The sequence below is a fragment of the Lucilia sericata genome, unplaced genomic scaffold, assembly GCF_015586225.1.
Source record: "Lucilia sericata isolate MDLA Ls3-8-SP2 unplaced genomic scaffold, ASM1558622v1 Contig000603F_arrow, whole genome shotgun sequence".
NCBI classification, from domain to species: domain Eukaryota; kingdom Metazoa; phylum Arthropoda; class Insecta; order Diptera; family Calliphoridae; genus Lucilia; species Lucilia sericata.
Genome location: NW_023994610.1, coordinates 177,224 through 193,456, shown reverse-complemented (window position 1 = coordinate 193,456; position 16,233 = coordinate 177,224). Strand labels below are relative to the sequence as shown.

The 16,233-nt window shown below is 33.0% G+C and overlaps 4 protein-coding genes and 1 pseudogene across 5 annotated transcripts; 1 reads left to right on the top strand and 4 right to left on the bottom strand.

Moving 5' to 3' along the window:
• The first annotated feature begins 1,631 nt into the window (after positions 1-1,631).
• On the top strand, positions 1,632-4,028 carry LOC119606578 (heat shock protein 68). Its single transcript, XM_037960138.1, has one exon. The coding sequence runs from the start codon at positions 1,891-1,893 to the stop codon at positions 3,823-3,825; it is 1,935 nt and encodes a 644-aa protein (XP_037816066.1). The 5' UTR covers positions 1,632-1,890; the 3' UTR covers positions 3,826-4,028.
• Positions 4,029-4,923: 895 nt separating this feature from the next.
• On the bottom strand, positions 4,924-6,086 carry LOC119606595 (rhodanese domain-containing protein CG4456-like). Of its 2 annotated transcripts, XM_037960164.1 has the most exons (3): positions 5,948-6,086; positions 5,745-5,865; positions 4,924-5,662 (listed from the first exon to the last, which is right to left on the bottom strand). In XM_037960164.1, exon 3 carries the CDS (start codon positions 5,641-5,643, stop codon positions 5,104-5,106), a length of 540 nt encoding a protein of 179 aa, XP_037816092.1. In that variant the 5' UTR covers positions 5,644-5,662; positions 5,745-5,865; positions 5,948-6,086; the 3' UTR covers positions 4,924-5,103. The 2 variants fall into 2 exon arrangements, with proteins under 2 accessions (XP_037816092.1, XP_037816091.1); XM_037960163.1 differs by lacking the exon at positions 5,745-5,865 and having other exon boundaries at positions 5,948-6,066.
• Positions 6,087-7,014: 928 nt separating this feature from the next.
• Positions 7,015-7,858, bottom strand: LOC119606596 (annotated as a pseudogene).
• A 1,109-nt stretch (positions 7,859-8,967) lies between these two features.
• LOC119606597 (rhodanese domain-containing protein CG4456-like) lies at positions 8,968-9,646 on the bottom strand. Its single transcript, XM_037960165.1, has one exon. The coding sequence runs from the start codon at positions 9,567-9,569 to the stop codon at positions 9,105-9,107; it is 465 nt and encodes a 154-aa protein (XP_037816093.1). The 5' UTR covers positions 9,570-9,646; the 3' UTR covers positions 8,968-9,104.
• A 5,493-nt stretch (positions 9,647-15,139) lies between these two features.
• Positions 15,140-15,473, bottom strand: LOC119606600 (ATP synthase subunit e, mitochondrial-like). The gene has a single exon (XM_037960167.1). The coding sequence runs from the start codon at positions 15,375-15,377 to the stop codon at positions 15,141-15,143; it is 237 nt and encodes a 78-aa protein (XP_037816095.1). The 5' UTR covers positions 15,378-15,473; the 3' UTR covers position 15,140.
• Positions 15,474-16,233: the final 760 nt, after the last annotated feature.

The window sequence follows — 16,233 nt, the reverse complement described above, 5'->3', positions numbered from 1 at the left end:
ATTGGAAGAGAAATAAATAAGAATCGAAAATATTTATTAAATTCGTACAAATATTCGAAAGTAACCTTGACATCGGGGAAACAGCTCCAACAGAGTTTCCGAATAGGGACAGTTGGCTGGATCCGATAAGCTGTTCGAGAGATGTTCGATGGATATTGGCATAGTTATAAGAATTACCTTTAAACTGCCAGACGAATGTAGTGCTATACATGTGGAAATCTGGAAAGCAAAGGAACTGATATTGAATCACATTAATAGGGAGTCTGTTGTGATAATTTATGTCGATAGTCAGACTGACAATCTTTGGCCGATTATGACTCGGGTCGATGGCTATATCTGCGACCGTTTGAATAAGACCCTCAGCCCAAATTATGGCATACGATATCGATTGAAATCTCAGTAAAATCTAAATGGAGATTTCGATCGATATCGTATGCCATAATTTGGGCCTGGCTCTCGTTCGAGTACATTTTCCAGAGGGAAATTATACGAAATAACTCCAAGCCGAATGAGCGTTTCATATACATATTACGTGTTCTCATGCTATTGGCCTCATGCTCTGATAGAGCTTATGAGACTGTTGGATATCTGGATATCGTAATATGTATGAACTTTCAAGATAAGATTTTAAAGTAGATCTAAATGGAAGGGACAGTTGTAAAAACACTAATTTTTCATTAATCTCTGAAAGATTCCGTAACTCTCTCAACCAGCCCTAGAATAGTAATATGGATAGAAAAGTGTCCTAATATTTGAAGCAAAAGATAGTTTTGGGATATGACAACCGTAGTAGAATCCTTCTTCCTAATCCTAAGCTTAAGAAATATGTTCCACGGAAGCATTGCTGGGTGTAAACCATGCAGTCTACTAGGATTTATTTGGGGAATAAACCGTTTTCGACTGGTAGACTATAGCCAGTAGTCGGATCTCCTAACACACTTCTACCAACTTGAAATCTGAATCTAGGTATTGTCTATTCAGAAGCTAAGTTACGTAGGTCATTGTTCTCATTCTATACCACTCTTTCGCTCTCTGCATTAAATTTATTTTTTCTCCTTTTTCATTCTACCAGAAGTAATCAGAATGGATCACAGCCTCGTATGTACATATGTATGTCAGTGTGAAGTTGTATTTTAGATGTGCAGAATCCTCCGAAATCTTTTACAAATATTTCTTACATCAATATTTCTTGATCTCACATTTGTCTTCCGTTTCATAAAAATATGACAAATTGCAAGTCATGGGTATTTCAAGAATGTTCGTTTTTACTTCTGACAAACAGAGAAGAAACATTTTCCAATATGAAATATGTATGTATGTATGTACATACATATGTATGTATATGAAATCTTATTTACAGTTTTCCTATTCAATATTCGAACATATTAGTTTGGGTAAGGTAGGTCAGTAATTTTAAAGAGATTTGGAAAGACAATCTAAGAGTGAAATATATATACGATACAAACATAGATACACTTTATTCTCTCTTCTTAAATGCATATGTAAACACACACAACAAATACATGCTAAACTCTCTTTTGTATCTCTCTGTACAATTTGTTTTGAACAAAAATATTAAAAAATATTTGCACACTAATACTAATACAATATGTATCTACAATTTTCATGAAAAATCTGGCAAAATTCTCGAATTTTCTCTTAATTGAACGCAAACAGAGTCAGCGAGTATAAAAGGCCAATGCATACCGTCAGTCGTCACATTTAAGTACAAGAGATCAAAGTGAGAAGTTATTTTTAAAGCGAAAAAGTTAAAGTGAATTTTTAAATTCTAACTAAAAAGTATTTAAAAGTTGCAAACAATAAAAGAAAGTAATTGAATAATTAACAATTTAAGTGAATCAAAAAAATAAAATAACAACTGAAAACAAAATGGTAGCAATTGGTATTGATTTGGGTACAACATACTCCTGTGTTGGTGTATTCCAACATGGTAAAGTGGAAATCATAGCCAACGATCAAGGCAATCGCACAACACCCAGTTATGTTGCCTTCACAGATTCGGAGCGTCTTATTGGTGATGCGGCCAAGAATCAAGTTGCCATGAATCCACAGAATACAGTATTCGATGCAAAACGTTTAATTGGCCGCAAATTCGAAGATCAAAAGATTCAGGATGACATGAAACACTGGCCCTTCAAAGTGGTAAATGATTGTGGAAAGCCAAAGATTTCAGTAGAATTTAAGGGGGAACAAAAGAAATTTGCTCCCGAGGAGATTAGTTCCATGGTGCTGACAAAAATGAAGGAGACAGCTGAAGCGTTTCTAGGCACAACAGTGCGCGATGCAGTCATTACAGTGCCAGCCTACTTTAATGATTCCCAGAGACAAGCCACCAAAGATGCTGGAGCCATTGCTGGTCTTAATGTATTAAGAATCATCAACGAACCGACAGCAGCTGCTTTAGCTTATGGCCTGGACAAAAACTTAAAGGGTGAACGTAATGTTCTAATCTTTGATTTGGGTGGTGGCACTTTTGATGTTTCCATTCTCACCATCGATGAGGGTTCATTGTTTGAGGTACGTGCTACAGCTGGCGATACTCACTTGGGTGGTGAAGATTTTGACAATCGTTTAGTCAATCACTTTGCCGAAGAGTTCAAACGTAAATACAAAAAGGACCTGCGTACGAATCCCAGAGCTTTACGTCGCCTAAGATCAGCAGCTGAACGTGCTAAACGTACTTTATCATCCAGTACTGAGGCTACAATTGAGATAGATGCTCTGTTCGAGGGTGTGGATTTCTATACTAAAATAAGCCGAGCTCGTTTTGAAGAATTATGTGGCGATTTGTTCCGCAACACTTTGCAGCCTGTAGAGAAAGCCTTAAATGATGCTAAAATGGATAAGAACCAAATCCACGATATTGTCTTAGTAGGTGGTTCTACACGTATCCCTAAAGTCCAAAATCTACTGCAACAATTCTTCTGCGGAAAAACTCTCAACTTGTCCATTAATCCTGATGAAGCTGTGGCCTATGGTGCCGCCATTCAAGCAGCTATTCTCAGTGGCGACAAGAGCAGTGCCATACAAGATGTTTTGCTAGTAGATGTGACACCTCTTTCATTGGGCATTGAAACAGCTGGTGGTGTAATGACTAAATTAATTGAACGCAACAGTCGCATACCCTGCAAACAATCCAAGACCTTTACCACATATGCTGACAATCAACCAGCTGTAACGATACAGGTCTTTGAAGGTGAACGAGCCCTGACCAAAGACAACAATCTTCTGGGCACCTTCAATTTAACTGGAATACCGCCAGCACCTCGTGGGGTTCCTAAAATAGATGTTACATTTGATTTAGATGCTAATGGTATTTTGAATGTAACAGCCAAAGAAATGAGCACTGGTAATGCCAAAAATATTGTCATCAAAAATGATAAGGGTCGCTTGTCCCAAGCCGAAATAGATCGTATGGTCCGTGAAGCTGAACAATATGCAGATGAAGATGAAAAACATCGTCAACGTATAGCAGCACGCAATCAATTGGAAGCTTATGTATTCAATGTCAAACAATCTACCCAAGATGCAGGCGATAAAATCCCCAAATCCGATAAAGATCGTGTCATGGAGAAATGTGAAGAAACCATTAAGTGGTTGGACAACAATACCACCGCTGAAAAAGAAGAATACGATTACAAATTGGAGGAATTAACTAAATTGTGTCAACCCATTATGACAAGACTACACCAGCAGGCTAGTGGTGGAGCTGCTGGCCCGCAAGCAGGTCCTGGTTGTGGTCAACAAGCTGGAGGTTTTGGTGGTCAAAATTATGGTTGCCCAACTGTGGAGGAAGTAGATTAAAAAATTTAATTTATTATTTTATTTAAGCATTTTTTATTTGAAGAGACTGAATTTATGAATTCGAATAAGTTTAAAAATTACTAATTTATTTACTGAAATTTATTTGTTTTAAGTGTTAACTTAATTTTAATAAGTTTATGTATACGTATTAGTTTTTAAGTTAATTATTTTAAGAAAATTTCCAGATATTTTCTTAAATATATATTTTTGTTACAAAAAATTTAACAAAAAGTTGTTTTATATTTTTTTTTCAGGAAGTTAGTTAAATTTGGTGTACATTTTCAGTTTAAAAATGGCCTTACAAAATAGGAAGGAAGTACCAAAGATGGAGAAAAAGTGAGAATTTCTATTGCGCCAATTGTTCCTAGAATATATTTTTATAATCACCCCTATTCTGCATTTCAATTCGAATACAAATTTTCTACTTTTCTCAACTTTGGTATTCTGCATTTCGATTCAAAGATCCGTCACTGAAATAACAACTTACAAAAACGTAGTTACGATCCTAATGAAGAATACACGTAAAACTTTTCCAAAAATAGAGAATTGCATATTTATAAAAGTCCTTTCTGAATCTTTGTCCGATTGGGAATCGGGTCGTTCCGCAGCGAAGATCCAATTGTCGGGGGAACGTAGGAACTGAACGACAGCCTCTTTCACTTCTCTTTGCACGCCACCTACATTTACCATAAAGTGAAATCTAGAAATAAAGTCTTAAAGGCACTCGCTGACACCTCCTAGGGAATGGATAAGGAGACAATCACTGCGACATACAAAGCAATTGGTCGCAGTGACACACAAGATGACAAACGGCACCTACACAAGCTGGATAGACAATTCCTGGTGACATGTCATCAGCCATCCCATTTCAACCATCAACTTTTGATAGAAGATCCCCCCTCGACACATTCGGTCAGACTTTCGGCGTTATATTGGAGACTTCCAGGACGTCATCTTATCAGACGTCGACAAATTGTCAATAATAATCGTACAGAAGGCATTGAACCAAAAGGCTGTCACAGAAGCCATTAACGGCTATAGGTACAATAACATTCGAGTCTAAACATTTTTAATAATAAAATAAAAAAAACATTTTTGTTTCAGAAAATCAATAAAAAGCTCATGACATCATGTTTAGTTTCTAATTATATATTCACCGAGACAAACAGTATTAACAACATTAAAATTGTTTTCAGTTTTAAGCAAACTTTTGTTAATATCAAAATTTATTAATATCAAAACACGGCAGTTGAAATTTTCAATTAAATACTAAAACATTTACTTAGGTAAACCTTCCTTTTCAGCATATTCCAACCAAGAACCCACATAGTTTTTGGTATTTTCATAGCCAAGAGTTCTAGCTAATTCAGCAGCACTCTGTGATCTCTTACCCGATCTGCAATGGAAAATAATTTCCGAATTTTTTTCCGGCTTATCACGACCATATTTTGCCTTAAAAGCAGCTTTATCTACACTATCAGCCAATTCTTGGCCCACCTGTCCCAGGGGAATATTAATGCTGTTAGGTATTTTACCAGTTTCTTGTAATTCTTTAGGTTCTCTAACATCAATTAAAAGTTCTGCAGATTGATTTGTTAATTTTTTAATTTCTTCATAAGTAACAATGGGTATATTATTTTCGCCCATAGTCGAGTATTGTTGTTTGGCAAAATTGACACTGTTTAAGGATTTGCTGGCCGTTGTTAGGAATGATAAGTTTTGTCTAGACAATTTTAGTGGTATGGAACTTGTGCCAGTTCTGACTGCTTTAAGGCAAGTCATTCTATTCAATTGTCTCAAAAAAGTTCTTGTGGCCATTGTGGAGAATTTTAATTAGCTAAAAAAAACAGAATTGTTAAAGAATAACAATATTTTAGGAAATATTTATTGTATTTATTATATAATCTCTGGAATCTTACCGATGGTGGTGCGTGTATGTACTACAGTTGTTGATTGTTTGTATTTTGCTCGAATAGTATAAATAATTAATATGTATGAACAAAAACACTATTTTGCTTTCGTTCCCACTACATTAATTAGCTAAAAAAAACAGAATTGTTAAAGAATAACAATATTTTAGGAAATATTTATTGTATTTATTATATAATCTCTGGAATCTTACCGATGGTGGTGCGTGTATGTACTTCAGTTGTTGATTGTTTGTATTTTGCTCGAATAGTATAAATAATTAATATGTATGAACAAAAACACTATTTTGCTTCTGTTCTCACTACAACTAATAAATAATGTGCGTAAAACTAACATTTAAATTTTACAAATGTTCAACATGTGGAGATATGAGTTGCTAAGTTATTTTAATAATAGCATAATAATGCAATATACATACATATTTAGTAAACTTCATTAAAACATTTGAATTTGTTAAAACTGAATAGAGATCTATCGGCGTCTATCTAGCTAGCGAGCGAGCTATTATCTAGCGAGCGAGCTATCGAGCGCGAGATCAGCTAGACGAGCGAGCGAGCGAGCGAGCGAGCGAGCGAGCGAGCGAGCGAACGAGCAGCGAGCGAGCGAGCGAGCGAGCGAGCGAGCGAGCGAGCGAGCGAGAGCGAGCGAGCGAGCGAGCGAGCGAGCGAGCGAGCGAAGCGAGCGAGCGAGCGAGCGAGCGAGCGAGCGAGCGAGCGAGCGAGCGAGCGAGCGAGCGCGGGCGCGCGCGCGCGAGCGCGCGAGCGCGCGAGCGAGCGAGGAGCGAGCGAGCGAGCGAGCGAGCGAGCGAGCGAGAGCGAGCGAGCGACCGCGCGCGGCGCGATCTATCTATCTATCTATCTATCTATCTATCTATCTTCTATCTCTGTCTCTCTCTCTATCTCTCTATCTCTCTATCTATCTATCTATCTATCTATCTATCTATCTATCTATCTATCTATCTATCTATCTACCTCTCTCTCTCTCTCTATCTATCTATCTATCTATCTATCTATCTATCTATCTATCTATATATCTATCTATCTATCTATCTATCTATCTATCTATCTATCTATCTATCTATCTATCTATCTATCTATCTATCTATCTATCTATCTATCTATCTATCTATCTATCTATCTATCTATCTATCTATCTATCTATCTATCTATCTATCTATCTATCTATCTATCTATCTATCTATCTATCTATCTATCTATCTATCTATTGAATTGCCGGTAATAAGAAATTTTAAAAAAATAATTTCTTTGTTTTAATGAAAATCTTAAGAAAATTTATTCAAGTTAATTCAGTAACATATTACTTGAAATCCACTTAACTTTACTTAGCCAAACCCTCCTTTTCAGCCCATTCTGTCCAGGAACCCAAATAGTTTTTAGTATTTTGATAACCTAAACTTCGAGCCAATTCGGCAGCATTTTGTGATCTTTACCAATTTTACAATGGAATATTATTTCAGTATTCTTATCCGGCTTATCTCTACCATATTTTGCTTTAAAGGCTCCCTTATCCATATTAGCTGACAATTCTTCGGCCACTTGCCCCAAAGGTATATTAATACTGGTAGGTATCTGGCCAGTTTCTAGCAATTCGTTGGGCTCTCTAACATCAATTAATAGTATTTTGGGTTTGTTTTTTAACTGTTTTACTTCCTCGTAGGAAACTATGGGTATATTGTTGACAACCGTACAGTAACCCTTGGATAAATTGTGAACATTTGACTTATCGTTGGCTGTTGTTGGATAACTTGCCGTTGTTAGACATTTTGTTGCCGTAAATCCATTATTAAATCTTGTTAAATTTACACTGGCAATTTTTGTTAATTGTTTGAATAAAAGTTTTGCCGCCATATTTAATATGATTTATTCTAAAATGTAGTTAAATTAAGTTTTTTTTTCAAGAATTACATAATATTTAACTATTACCGGTGTAACCAAAATTATTGTTGTGCCGGTGTTTAGACAAACTCAAGTGATGATAATCTTTACAAATACAGGCGATTTTAAAATGAATTTTACCAAAGTGAAGTACTACATAGTTTTTAAAAGCGTGGTTATAGGTTACAGCGTGGTTATAGGTTACAGCCAAGGAATGTTTAACTGATACTTAGTTTTTAACATAATAGGTGCAAGGTAAAGGGGTTTAAAAAAATCACCTGTTTAAAATTAATTTAATACCTATTATGTATTTTTATAATCGGTATACAAATATAAAAATAGGAGTGGTCCTAGGTTTTTGCCAATCCAAATCTTAAACCAATTTATAAGATACAGTTCAGGATGGTTAATACTAAAAATCGGTTCATATATAATATAAAACTTAAATTATATTTACTGATTTTTTTTCCATTTTAATGGGTATTTACTACTATTTCCCATTTTTATTTACATACATACATACATATTCTGATTTTTTTGTTATAATAAATTGTTATGCAAAAATATAAATCTTAATTTATTACTTTAATTAAGTTTATATGTAGATGATTTTTAATGAATAAAATTAACATCACTGAAAACAAAAATAAAAAAAATGGGAACAGTATGAGTGAAATCAAATTGCCATGTGAAGATAACAACACATTTGACTAATAATTAATCATGTGTTTGTTTCATTACTTATTAAAAAACTTAATGAATAAGTTTATTTTAAAAATTGTCTTCATATAAAGCTTTTAAGTATTAAATTTTTTCCAAACTTAAAATTTGCGAAAAATAATTTAAAACGTATGGAAATTTTTAATATCGCCATAACTTACCGACTGAAAACGGCAGGCAAATACAATCATCAGGTTAAAATCCGTCGAAATTTAAACCGCATTTAATAGGTAGATAGATAAATAGATAGATAGATAGATAGATAGATAGATAGATAGATAGATAGATAGATAGATAGATAGATAGATAGATAGATAGATAGATAGATAGATAGATAGATAGATAGATAGATATATAGGGCGCTGTGGTTAAACTTGCTGTTAAACTCGGACTTTAACCGATTACTGTGTTTTTTATTAATGATTAAATTAAAAATTTACATAATCATTTTATGTAAATTTGTATACCCTAACCCTTGTTCTCGGGAGTTTATCGATGTAAAAGTAAACTAAACGAATAAGATATTAAAAAAGGGAAAAAAGTCGAATGATAATATTCTTTAAATTATGATCTTACATCCATCAAAAATAAAAACAAATTTAACAATTTAACACAAAACATAAATTTATTAATATAAAACATTTTAAAACCCAAAAGTACTTAAAAACCTCAAAGTGTTTTCAATAATAAACCATAATCCTTTACATCAACGAATCTGTTTCGATTCCATCCTTTTTATTCCTTAGGCAAACCTTCATGTTCGGCCCAATCCAACCAGGAACCCTTGTAATTTTTAACATTCGTATAACCCAATTGTACAGCAATTTCTGCAGCTTGCTGAGCTCTTCTGCCGGATCTGCAGGTGAAAATTAAAGGCATATCAGCGGCTGGCTTATCACGACCATATTTTTGCTTAAAATCTTCAGCTTTGACATTAAGCGACAGTTCCTGTTCCAACACAGACAACGGTATATTGATACTAGTTGGTATTTTGCCCGTCTGTATAAGTTCCTCGGGTGTGCGTACATCGATTAAAAGTTTTTCCGGATGATTGGGTAGATCTTTAATTTCCTCATAATATGCAATTTCTATTTTATTATCACTATTACTCAAACTTTCTGCATGACTTGCTGCTTGAAGTAAGCACAATTGCAAAGCCAAAATTGCGAAACACGACTTGAGAGTTGTAGTTTGTTTCATAGTGCGCAATAAACTGTTTAATTTTAGCTAAAACCGAATCCGTATTAAGTTTATTATGATGAATATCATGTATGTTTTGACATTGAAAAACAAAAGTGGTTTAGGTAAGTTGTCTGTCTGTCTGTCTGTCTGTCGGTCCGTACGTCCAGTGTTTTGGGAAGAGTTTGAATTGTTAAAAAAAAGTAGTGATGAGCTAGCAATTTTTTTAAGACATTGTTGTATTTAAAAACCAGTTATTGACATGGATCGTTTAGTTTAAAACAACTAAAGCCGGTAATTTAACGGTTTATAATTTAAATATTTGAAAAATAATTGATCATGACAATTGTTTAGAAAGAGACAGTAATAACATTTCTCGATGGCTAGTGCGAACGGCACATTTAACAAAAGTAATTTAGATTTAGCAAAATTCTGAAATCTAAAATTGTTAATATCAATTTGTATTAATTGTAGATTAGTTTTGTATTTACTATAAAATGTTTTATTTAAAGTGGTCCCACTGTGTATACCTATAATTATGAACAAATTTATATATTTAAGTGTGTATTTGCAATTTGTTGTAATGGCGCGCTTGTTTATTTGATCTCTTACAAGTTCAATCTGGTGGGAATATTGATCCGGTTCTTATCAACAATTTGTTGCTTCTCAACAAAATGGCTGTATCTATCACTTGAAACAGTCGGCAACAAATAAACAACATGTTAAACGATTTATTTATAAATTAAAATTAAAAAAGACATACGGATTCAGATTTTAAAAAGAAATCACAAGCATTTGATAATAATAGACATTTCGTCTAAGATTTTTAGGAAATGATGTAGAGATATCAGCTCTAAATGGGGTAAATTACTGGGCAAAATACAATCACATTGGGTACTGTCATCAAAATATTTGGATTTTAAAATACGAAAAAAAAAAAGTACATATTTTAATTTAGCTTTAATTGATAAGTTCTTTTTTAGACATACATACAAAGGTATGTATTGAAATATTCATTAACAAAAATTTTGCGGAATGTTGTGGATTTTGAAAATAATTCTAAAATGATTGATAGACTTAATAAAATTTTAATTTGTATGTACAATAAAAAAATTCCCTTAATGGGACAACAATTACGTTTTGTAAACTCCCACCCAAAGAACGGTTATTTAGTTATAAACTTTCACACTTTAGATCGCAATAGTAATAAGATCAAATTGAAAAGTTCAATAAACTAGTTTAATCTAAATATTTTTTTATAATATTTGTCTGTGTGTATATTGCAGACGTGTGAGAAAAATGGGCAAAACTTGAAAACGTCATAACTCAAGATTTCAGATTTTTGATCCGATCTTTAAGAGATTTTAAAGATTGAACAAACTTTTCAACTTTTTGAACATTTTGCATTACGTTATCGACTTCTTTGAACTGTCGATTAATAGCCTCCTGAGTACCCTATTATTTTATAGCGAGCTTATAAATTTTCTCATAATAATACATTTTGAATTGTTTAAAAATCTTTTTTATTTGCTGAGATATCGTCTGATGAAATTTAATCCGTAAATTAATTTAAGGCAATATCTATTTTTTTGGAATTTATTGTTGCTTTTAACTTTAGTTTAAGATATCTCTAAGTAAGAAAAAAATATAACAGAGGTTCTAAATTTTAGACTTTAGACTTTAGGTCGACATTATAAATTATATATATAAAGATATCTACGCACTGTTATAACATCTCAAATATGGCCTAAAACGGGGGTTTACAATCTTAATGAAACGATATCTGTAAAACATGATAAGATAGGGGATTACTATATTTTGGTCTCTGGGTTTCGATTTTTTTTTTTTTTAATTTTGTTGTTTTAACAAAACAGGACCAAATTAAATAGAACCAAGTGAGCTGCTTGTGAAATAGCTGCCCTTGAAACATAACCTCTGTATTATATGGACACGAATCCATTCTGAACGAGAAGTCTGCTCAGTTCGAGTGAATCTAAGATAGAAAAATCTAATTTATTTCAGCTTTTTCTACTATTTCTAAAAAAAGACTTATTATACCCTCCACCACCATCAGTGGTGATAGAGGGTATATATAACTTTGTCATTCCGTGTGTAACACCAAGAAATATTCATCTGAGACCCAACAAAGTATATATATTCTTGAACCTTATGAAATTCTGAGTCGATTTAGCTATGTCCGTCCGTCCGTCTGTCTGTCTGTCTGTATAAAACATTCTCACGTTAACACGAAGCAACAAAAATTAACGAAATTCACCCAAAATATTTATTATTGTCCTAGGCAGTTTGGTATTGAAAATGAGCAAAATCGGTTTACACCGGGAAAAGTTATGAATCAAAATTTGAAACAACCTCGAAAAAAATAAGCATTTTTTACACATTCTGATGTAATTTTCTCGAAAACTATGAAAGATAATTCCATGAAAATCAGCATACATTCGTTTCTACACAAGAGCTTGACTCCTGCTGAAAATTGCCAGAATCGGTCCACAATTTCATATACCTCCCATACAAAAGTACATATTCCCGGAAAATGGGGTTTTTGTTAATAACTTCCGTCAGAATCTCGAAATCTTCACAAAATTTTACAAATTAAAATCTTATGTCAATAGAATTCATTCAGAGAAAAAATTTTCTGGATCGGTCCATAATTGGACATAGCTACCATACAAGGACCCTTCCCGAAAATCACTTAAACGCGCATAACTCATTACTAAATTAAGATATCCATATAAAATTTGTTACAAGTATTGCTCATATGCACAGAAATATTACTGTGAAATTTTTTTCCGATCGGTCCATAATTGGTCATAGCTCTCATACAAGGTCCCCTCCCGAAAATCACTTAAACGCGCATAACTCCTTACTAAATTAAGATATACATATAAACTTTGGCACAAGTATTGCTTATATGCACAGAAATATTACTGTGAAATTTTTTTCCGATCGGTGCATAATTGGCCATAGCTCCCGTACAAGGTCCCCTTCCGAAAATCACTTAAACGCACTTAACTCATTACTAAATTAAGATATCCATATAAAGTTTGGTACAAGTATTGCTCACATATACAGAAAAATTACTATGAAAGTTTTTTTCCGATCGGTCCATAATTAGTCATAGCTCCCATACAAGGTCCCTTCCCGAAAATCACTTAAACGCGCATAACTCATTACTAAATTAAGATATCCATATAAAATTTGGTACAAGTATTGGTTATAAGTACAGAAATATTACTGTGAAATTTTTTTCCGATCGATCCATAATTGGTCATAGCTCCCATACAAGGTCCCCTCCCGAAAATCACTTAAACGCACATAACTCATTACAAAATATTGATATCCATACATTTAGCACAAATATTGCTCTTATATACATAAATTACACTATAAAATTGTTTTACGATCGGTCCATATTTGGTAATAGCTCTCATGCTAGGTCCCCTCCAGAAAATCCCTTAAATGCACAATATTTATTGCCAACTAATGATATAGATACAGAATTTTGAAATTTTGTCTTTATATACATAATTGGTCATAGCTCTCATACAAGGTCCTTTTACGAAAATCTCTTAAACGCACATTACTTATTACCAATTAAAGCCATTGATACAAAATTTGGCACAAATATTAGTTTGGTATACAAAAATTCTATTTCAAGATTTTTTCACGATCGGTCCATAACATGGGTGCGGTCGGTCCCATGCAAGTGTACCTTCAGAAAATCACTTGAACACACATTAGTTATTACTAAATTACGATATAGATACAAAATTTGACTGAAATATAGCTTTTATGTACAGAAATTTTGCTTAAAGAATTTTTTACGATAGGTCTATAATTGGTCATATCTCCCATACTAGGTCCTGCCCCTAAAAGCAATGTAACCGTTTTTAACTAGTTGTATTATCAATTTGTGTAGAACAAAATTATATATGTATTTTGAAAATCCTTAAATTTTTCACACATATGCACACATGGACATTAAATATCGTTAAAGCATATCTTAGGGCGTTATAAAAATATAAAAGAAAATGGGGTTTGTAATGTTCAATAAATCTTGGAATTGTAACAGATTTAAGCTGTTTAAATCTTGGGGGTTTTCTATTTAAGACATAAGAATACTTATTTCTACAAATATTTGATCAATTAAAAAAGTATTAATATAAATGTAGCTGGTGGAGGGTATTTAAGATTCGGCTCAGCCGAATATAGCACTCTAACTAAGTTATAACACTTTTACATTATATGAGTGATCATTCTACATATCTTATCAGTTTTAAAGTCATTCCTTTGTTTAGATTTGTACTGATCAGGGGTAGCGTGTTAATAGTATTAACTTAATACTATTCGTCGGGGGTTTTAAGTTTTAGACAGTACATTCAAAGATTAAAATGTATAAAACTTAATTTAAACTAATAACTTTTTATATTAACTTTATATTAAGACAAATCTAACCAGGAAGCATTAATATTTGGATATCTTCTATTGGATCTACAAGTGAAAATTAAATACAATCTTATCACGATTGTTTTTATGTCCTACATCGCTATATTGAGAAGTGTATTATACGTTTGTGCTGATGATTATAAGCATAAACCTATCGTTCCTACACCCACCTTAAAGTATTTAACAAATCGGTCCAGAATCAATTTTTGAGTCGATTAACCTATGTATGTCCGTCCGTCTGTCTGACCATGTAAACTTTCTGCGCCCGCTGCAGGTAGGATTTTCAAGAACGAAACACATTGGAAATTGTGATAAACGTTCCATTATTTAGTTTTAACACACTATGTATGGTAAAGGGCACAGCCGAATATAGAACTCTTACTTGTTAAAATTTAAAACAAATCTGCAGAAATTTCATTTCATAACACTTTTCCAAAGAAACTATAAATTTTCATGAATTAATTATTTAAAGTTACTGATTATGTTATTACATTAATCTATTTGTATACAAAACGGTAAAATGCGTCTACAATGAGTGGATCACACTTAAAATTTTAATCATTAACACTACGTCATACATTTTTTGTGCAATTTTAAGCATGGCGTGAGGTTTGTCCAATTTAAGTCCGGGTTCACTTTTTCTTACTTTTCACTTTAATAGTTGATTAATAATGTTTATTATTAAACTTTCCCTGAATAATAAATCGAAAACGACAAAGAAAAAAAAATGATCCGATCCTTATCAAAAAGAACGAGAACAGGCAAGCAACACGCGAATAGCTGAAAAAAGTGTCATTTAAAAAAAAATATTCATCAAGGAACTTATCATCTACAAATGGCACAATTTACAATAAAATATGTTTATCAATACATCGGCTGAAAGTTTTATAAATAAATGAAAATAAAACATAGAACCGGAACTTTTAATTAAGTGTTTGCAAGAATTTTTAACAAACAGCCGGCACTACGAATCCAGCAATATAAAGGATCCAGTTTAATATAAACTGCTTTGTCAACTATTTATTAAACAGGAAATTCTAAATGGTTGCTAAAAACACAACATTTCTTATGGGATTAACATAAAAATAGTTTATTTTTATAAATAAACTATGTACTAGTATAACAAATTTAATATTTTCCCGATAGTATGTCAATAGCATGCATTTCGGCTTCAGCCAATCGCTTCTTTTCCTCAGCTAATGTTGCATCACGTATAGCTTTCTGTTTAGCCTCAGCTTCACGAAATTTTGCTTCCTTTTGCGATAAGCGTTTTTGATTGTAGACACCGTAAATTATGCCCAGACTTAGCATGGACCAACGTCCAAATTTTATCAATGGAGATACAGCAATAGGTGGTTGTGACATAGTTTTTTTTTTTAGCGAAATAAATATTAATATTCTTTTCAATTTATAAAATTCGTTAATATTGACAAGTTAGTGATGACACAAAGTCGATGTTATTCAATATCTAATGAAATTATAGAATGTAAATCACATCTCTAAACAGTGGCTAGTTTCTGCAATTTATAAGAAAAGTTTTTAATTTGCAAAAATTGTTTTAATAAAATTCTAATAATAAAACAAGTAAGAAAGTATAGTCGGGCGTGGCCGACCATATGATACCCTACACCAGTTATGAATATTAAATGTGATTTATTTTTCATAATATCGCATTTATCTTCAATATTCCCTTGTTCCGATACATTTAAGCAATTTATGGATGAAAAACCAATTTTCTGAAAGAGGCTTTATATGGGGGCTAGGGGCAAATATGGACCAAGCCCGATAAAATTTTGTGAACATATTTATATTTACATAATATTTAATTGTGCTGAATTTCATCGCGATATTTGTGTTTATAAGTTAATTTGGGACATTCAAGTAATTTTCTGAAGGGGACTTTGTATGGGAGCTAGGGTCAAATGGGGCCCGATCTTTATGAAATTTGGCAGGGTTATCAAGACTTCTATAAAACTTAGTTGTGCCGTATTTTATCGATATATCTGTATATTTAACATAATTATGAGCTCAGAAGCCCTTTTCGGGGGGTTCTGTTCTATGGGGGCTAGGTGAAATAATGGACCGATTTTAACCATTTTCAATAGGCTTCGTCCTTGGGTCAAATAAAACGTGCATGCCAAATTTCATCCAATTATCTCGAAAATTGCGACCTGTAGCTTGCGCACAAGGTTTACATGGACAGCCAGCCAGCCAGCCAGAC

What these genes read in the sequence shown, in the direction of transcription:
- LOC119606578 (XM_037960138.1), top strand. Translation starts at nt 1,891, where the DNA reads ATGGTAGCAATTGGTATTGATTTGGGTACAACATACTCCTGTGTTGGT.
- LOC119606595 (XM_037960164.1), bottom strand. Translation starts at nt 5,643, where the DNA reads ATGGCCACAAGAACTTTTTTGAGACAATTGAATAGAATGACTTGCCTT.
- LOC119606597 (XM_037960165.1), bottom strand. Translation starts at nt 9,569, where the DNA reads ATGAAACAAACTACAACTCTCAAGTCGTGTTTCGCAATTTTGGCTTTG.
- LOC119606600 (XM_037960167.1), bottom strand. Translation starts at nt 15,377, where the DNA reads ATGTCACAACCACCTATTGCTGTATCTCCATTGATAAAATTTGGACGT.